At 51.7% G+C, this 6891-nt stretch overlaps 1 protein-coding gene across 1 annotated transcript; it reads right to left on the bottom strand.

Moving 5' to 3' along the window:
- Nucleotides 1-1713: 1713 nt before the first annotated feature.
- Nucleotides 1714-6663, bottom strand: LOC123151913 (non-specific lipid transfer protein GPI-anchored 1). Its single transcript, XM_044571545.1, has 3 exons — nucleotides 6125-6663; nucleotides 2433-2492; nucleotides 1714-2037 (listed from the first exon to the last, which is right to left on the bottom strand). Exons 1-3 carry the CDS (start codon nucleotides 6462-6464, stop codon nucleotides 1916-1918), a joined length of 522 nt encoding a protein of 173 aa, XP_044427480.1. The 5' UTR covers nucleotides 6465-6663; the 3' UTR covers nucleotides 1714-1915.
- Nucleotides 6664-6891: the final 228 nt, after the last annotated feature.

The following is a 6891-nucleotide window of genomic DNA, read 5'->3' as shown; positions in this document are numbered from 1 at the left end:
AGACTCATCTCCGGTCAATAACCAATAGCGGAACCTAGATGCTCATATTGGTTCCTACATATTCTATGAAGATCTTTATCGGTCAAACCGCATAACAACATACGTTGTTTCCTTTGTCATCGGTATGTTACTTGCCCGAGATCCGATCGTCGGTATCTCAGTACCTAGTTCAATCTCATTACCGGCAAGTCTCTTTACTCGTTCTATAATGTAACATCCCGTAACTAACTCATTAGTCACATTGCTTGCAAGGCTTATAGTGATGTGCATTACCGAGAGGGCCCAGAGATACCTCTCCGATACATGGAGTGACAAATCCTAATCTCGATCTATGCCAACTCAACAAACATCATCGGAGACACCTGTAGAGCATCTTTATAGTCACCCAGTTACGCTGTGACGTTTGATAGCACACTAAGTGTTCCTCCGGTATTCGGGAGTTGCATAATCTCATAGTCATAGAGACATGTATAAGTTATGGAGAAAGCAATACCTGTAAACTAAACGATCAAAGTGCTAAGCTAACGGATGGGTCAAGTCAATCACATCATTCTCTAATGATGTGATCCGTTCATCAAATGACAACTCTTGTCCATGACTAGGAAACTTAACCGTCTTTAATTAACGAGCTAGTCAAGGAAAGGCATACTAGTGACACTCATTTTGTCTATGTATTCACACATGTACTAAGTTTCCAGTTAATACAATTCTAGCATGAATAATAAACATTTATCATGATATAAGGAAATATAAATAATAACTTTATTATTGCCTCTAGGGCATATTTCCTTCAGTTATGGCGCCCGTGAGGGGTTCGACATATGTTGCCAGGGCGGCGGCCTCGGATGGCGGGCTACCCAGACGGCTCTCCGGGGGGATACATGGTGGTGGTGGTGGCGGCGGCGGCTATATGTCTTGGCCATGTGCGCGGCAAGGGGTATAGCGGCGGGTGGCCCTGGCTTGTTCCATTCCAGGTGAAGTGGCGGCGTCCTGGTTCAGGTAGGTTGGACATCGTCGCGGTGATGACCTAGGTGTCTCGTGGTGCCGCGGGTGAGTTTCAAGGAAAGCTTTGTAGCGTTGACCTAGGTGCCTCGTAGTGGTGTGGGTGAGTTTTAAGGAAAGCTTCACGATTTGGCGTCGGCGCCGGTGACGCCCGCGGTACTGCCTTCCTCTTAAGGACGTCATTGTGGATTTCATCCCAATGATAGGGCTCCAAGTGAAAATCCATGTTTATCTATTTGGTCTCGACAGCGGCGACGCTTTGTAGCGTTACCCTTTTAGGGTGTTGTCGTCGGACTCAGGCGTCATCGGTCAGGCCATGGTGGTGTGTTCAGGCTGTCCTATGCTCTTGTTTGGCAGCCTCTTGGTGTCGTTTTTGTGTCTCTGTGCCTTCGTGCCTTTGTGCATGCTTTTTTCTAAAGCGGTCATTCTTTGATGTATTTTGTAAAAGGGCTTTCCCATTATTTTATATCATTTAATCATGTATAATGCGGGTATTGCTTTATATATAAAGCAAGACGAAACCTAGTTCAAATGCTCGTTGTATAAGCCCTGGCTATCTAAACAATCTATCCACGAAATAAAAATCGATATAGCTCTGTTGTGGTTAAGCATCTGCCACCAACACATGGCATTTGCGTACCAGATTTTAATTAGAACAAGAAGAACATAACCACATTTTTGGGGATATTACTGCAAACCATCACTTCCACATGAAGAAACACAAGTCTCAACTTTCCATCTTCTTATCTGGGGTAAAACAACAGTACGTCATCCGAACGAATCCTCTTACCACGTGAGTAGATAATAGACCATCTAAAGCATCGTCGTTGTGTGGGAACTTGCAGGGTTATGTAAACAAACATGAAAGATAGAAGAAAGGGAGAGGATAAAAGGGCGTGTGCTTGTCCGAAAATCAGAAGATGGATGAGAAGACAGCAGAGACGACGGCCGCTGCCACGACGCCGTAACCGAGTCCCGGCGAAACCTTGAAGCCGTCGGCGGTGTCTCTCGCCGGTGCGGCAGTGGACGGAGTAACTGCAGGGGAGAACAACACTTGAGTTAGCAGATATTCAACTATTAAGGGGACTCCTTTCATATGATAATAACTGGAGTAGTAAATTTCATAACAATACAGACAGGTAGCGGGACATGTCATTTTTACTATCTTTGAACATTTCACAGAACTAGCTGTTGAGGGGACTCCTATCATATACTCCAATAACTAGTAAATTTCACAAAAATAAAGACAGATAATGGGATACCTCATTTTTACTACATTTCAACAGCATATTCAAGAACATGTTTCACAGAACTAAATGTTTTAGTCAACCCCGCATCGCTGAGCAACAGGCCTTCTGTATCAAATTCTCTACAAACCTCAGTTCTCTGAAATAGTTGTGAAATCGAGGCAAAGGATTCAGAGAACTCACTCTTGGAAGCATTTGCGAAGAGAGCGTAGTCTGGCGAGCTCGGGGTCAGGTGCAGCAGGTCTAGCAAGGGAGTGCATCATCAGCAATTAGAATGTGTTGAAAAATAACCACCGTCAAACTTGAGTATCAACAATTATCTAGATTAATTTAGTTGTGTATGAGAATGAATACTCCTGGTTCAGCATCAATAAAATATTTGCAGAAGTGTAACATATAATATACTCCGTATAACAAAAGAAAGCAAGTAATCTTAAGCACTCTGACTCACTGAGAAGTGGTTTTTTTTAGGAAACTTCTGTGCTTATAAACAAGATTTTTTTTTTGAGGGATCTCACACTTACATTAACTTAAAGAAATGTTCAACGGGATACAAAAGGGGTCATGAAGAGATAGAAGCCACAAATGGCAACCCTGAGGAAGTGAGAAAAGAAATTTTACAAGATTGTGCGCCTCCTGGTTCGAAGCTCGACCTTCGAAAATAAAATCATAGCTAGAATATTCTGATCCTATTTATTTCTATCACAATTGTGATATGAGGACAACCGGGAATATGAGAGTTCTTTTTTTTTTGAGACAAATGAAAGTTCTTTGTGTGTGTGTGTGTGTGTTCGCGCAGAAGTGGGCTTAATCTTCTACTCGAGTCAATGACCTTCCCACCCACAACTAGGTCCAATATGCACAGGTGCCTGCTTTCTCAGGGCATCTCCAGCCGCGCCCCCAGGAAAGCCCCCCCAAGCGTTTTTTTTACGCCGGCGCCGAAAAATTGGCCCAGTCGTGCCCCAAGAGCCCGATTTTCGCCGGCTTGGGCCGAAAACAGCGCCGGCGGACCCAGGCCGAACCCGGCGCGCTGGGCCGCCCGGGGGCGCCGGGGCGAACTGTTTTGGCGCGAAACAGCCGCGGGCCCGCCGCGTCAGCGACTCTACCCTCTTCTCGCCCCTTCGTCATCCTCATCGTCTCGTTTCCCGCGGCGAATCAATGCCAAAGCTGCCGCGCTGCCGCGCCGGTCAGCCTGCGCCATTGATGCCTCACGGGCGGCGCAGTGAAGGCCAGATGACGCGCGTCCCTCGCCCTCCCTCGCCCGCCACGCGTACTCACGGCGGCTCGCGCACGGGCGGCGCCTCGGCCTATATAAGACGCGCCCCAGCGCACTCGGCGACTCGTACTCTCTCGCCGTCGTCGTTCCTCCCTCTCCTCTCTCTCGCCGTCGTCGTTCCTCCCTCTCCTCTCTCTCGCCGTCTCCAGCACCCATGGCCGAGCGCTTCCCAGGCGACGGCGCGGCGGCGAACGGCTTCGGCCGCCGCCATCTTCACGAGAGCGAGGCTCGCCTCCTTTTCGAGGCCGAGTACCCGGTCCCGCCGGACATGCGGGTACCCGGGGCGTGGAGGATCAGCGCCGGCGGCGTGCCGGTGCCCCCGATACCCACCGACGCGGCGCGGCGTGCGGAGGTCGCACGCATCCGCTCGTCCCTGCCACGTGCGGCGAGGGAGGGGCCACAGTACGTCCCCGACAGCCTGCTCTGGGAGCCCTACTTCCGCCGCCGTCACGCCGAGCAGCTCGAGGCCACCAACGGCGTCGAGCCCTCCGGCAGGCTCAACGCCGTCGGTGGTGGGGCGTGCCCGGGCGCACATTGGAGGCCGTCCTCGAGTACATCGAGGGCGGCAACACGCCGCGCCTCGAGTACCCCGCTCCCCCGTCCTTCACACGCCGCCGGGGAAGCTCCTGGACCCCGAGGCGCATGGAGACCGGGAGGTCCTCCTCCTCGTCCGGCGGCTCCCCCTGCCTCCACCTGCGCCCCGTCAAGCCGGAGCCCCAGGGCGCGCCTGTCAGCGCGCGCACCCGCAGCTCCGGCGTCCGCATTGGCGACAACGCCTCCCCCACCGGCCGCTTCGTCCTCGTCGAGCCCAAGCCGGAGCCCGGCCTCCCCGCGGAGTACGAGGAGGTAGCCCGGCGTGGCTTCTCCGACGAGGACGCCCTGCGGTGGGCGTGGGACGACTACCTCCGCGACGAGATGGTCCGGCAGCGCCGGGCCCTGGAGGAGATCGCCGCCTGCAAGCGTGGGCGCGAGGACGAGCACGGCGTCGTGGTCCTCGACAGCGACGACGACGACGACTCCCCCGGACCGTCCAACCCGCCGCGCCAACCGGGGGAGGGGTGCAGCAGGGACGGCGGAGGCGTCGGCAGGAGCGACGACGACGACGGCGGCGGCGGTGACTACACGCGGTTCTACCGCCTCCTCGACATGTAGAACCGCGTGGGCAGGCGGCGAGGGAGACGGCGGGGGTAGCCCGCGGTAGTTTTTTCTTTTTTTGTAAATTATGTTTAAATTTGAACGAACTCGCCGATGTTTGCGTTAAATTTGAGTCGTGTTTGCGCCGTATTTGACTTTTTAAAAAAACGTGGGCGCCGCGACTGGGGGGCATCACGCCCCCAGTGCACGGTTTAGCGCCGGTGCGCCTCCAGGGGGTGATTTTTTGCCGGGGGGCCAACGGCTGGAGATGCCGGCCTAACACAGACGATCCACTCAAAACAAAAAAAAAATAAAGGCCTAACACGCATGTGCTCGGCTTACTAGGCCCAACACAGCAGGTACGCATGGCTATGAGCTGCGGTTTTGGTGCAAACGCAGGGTTTTACATATGTAGAGATTTGTCTTAAAAAAACATATGTAGAGATAGAAAACACCCAAAAATATAAGAAATGCAGGTCTGAAAACACAGAAGTTCTAGACTTGCATGTTTGATTCACATGAATAGAAAAACACAGGAATTCCACTATACATGATGAAATCAAAGTCAAACCACACTAAAAGTATAACTAGGAGGCGCCGATCTCTTACCTTGGACTTATAAATTCTAAAAAGAGATCCAAGTGAATTGTGAGATCAAATCCAATTTTCCTCCACTTTTCCTTAACTCCGTTCCTTTCGACCAAAGGAATGAATAGTGCTTGCAAATATTTTTTTCCTATTCCTACACATTTTCTTTACTTTTCCTATGAATCAAACAAGCCTCAAAACGGTACCATATCCTCATTTCACCAGATTGACCAGACACCAAGGGTCTCTACTTGTTTCAAAAACCATCGAATACAAGGTAGACACTATCACGCACGTGCTCACGTAGACCATAATATATTGCATGTTTACACAAAACATTAACTGAAGATTTAGTCATCTGACGCATCTTTTTGACGGCTCCAACTGCCAATCGATTGGGATATCGATAGGAAAGAAATCCCGGCGCCTCCCCAAGCGCCCTGCGTTGGAGTTGCCTTAAGAAGTTATTCGCAAGCTCGAGGTTTGATCCATGATGAGCTAGGATACGACTACCTCCACACTAACCACCCTATCAGCATCAAAACACGAAAAGTGTGTAACAGAACTGTTTCTTTTTCTCAAGAAAAGAGGGGAACGTCCTCAGCCTCTGCATCTAGTGTGTACTAACAAAACTGTAGAATTAATACTATCTTTTTCCCTTTCCTGTGCTTTTACCTGTTTTTACTTCCTTATAAGAACCTATGGCTAACTAATTAATCAAGTTACTATCGAGTACTGTATATTGTGAGTGATGAGATCTCGAGATTCAAACGCATGAACAGCAGAACTAACAAGGCAAACAAATGAAGTAATCAAACACGGAGAGGCCAATCGGAGCTAGGTGCCGTGTGACTAGCTAGCTGGGCTAGGTACTCACTGATGCAGAGGGAGACGTTGGCGTAGGTGAGCTTGCAGGCTGCGGGCTGGGCCAGGAGGCGGTCGAAGCGGAGGCCGAGCTGCTGCACGCCGTGGCTGCCGCTGTGCACCTGCTGGATGATGGAGCAGAGGCACTCGGGCCGCGCCTTCTGCGTGTCCGCCGTGTCCTCGCAGCACTTGGCCGACGGCGTGTCCTCGTGCCCCGTCGCGTAGTCCATGCAGTCCGACAGCTTCTGCAGGTCCCCCTGGCACTTGGTCTGCAGCGCGTCCTGCGCCACCGACGTCGACGCCGCCATCGACACGGCGAGCAGCACCGCCGCCAGCTGACACCACCGCGCCATCTCTCGGTCGATCGCCGGCTGGCTTGGCTAGGTTAGGTTAGGTCCCTTCTTTCGTTTGGCTCCGCTTCGCTCTGCGCTCGGTTCTGAGCTGCTCTGCTTCTTCTTGGTTCTTGCTGGCTAGCTTTGACAAGGAGGAGGAGGAGGAGGAGGAGGCATGGTGTGGCCGGCCGGCGTTTATAGATAGCCATGATAGGAGACGTCGCGAGGGCATTCAAGTGGGCGGTGAAGGTTAGATGTGTTTGCATTTAAGACGGAGCGGCAGGGGGCAGGGATGGTCAGTACAGTACAGTTCCTGTGATGCTACGTACTCCTATCATACGTGTCCTGGCTTTGCTACGGCTACGTACCCCGACGGCCCGGCACGCCTCCATGCTGAAAACTAGAGCTCTCGTCTTGTAAAACAAGAGCAAAAGCGAAGCATATTTTG

The sequence above is a fragment of the Triticum aestivum genome, chromosome 7A (assembly GCF_018294505.1).
Source record: "Triticum aestivum cultivar Chinese Spring chromosome 7A, IWGSC CS RefSeq v2.1, whole genome shotgun sequence".
In the NCBI taxonomy this organism is placed as follows: Eukaryota; Viridiplantae; Streptophyta; class Magnoliopsida; order Poales; family Poaceae; genus Triticum; species Triticum aestivum.
The sequence above is the reverse complement of the archived record's forward strand: the minus strand, read 5'-3'. Positions and strand labels throughout refer to the sequence as shown.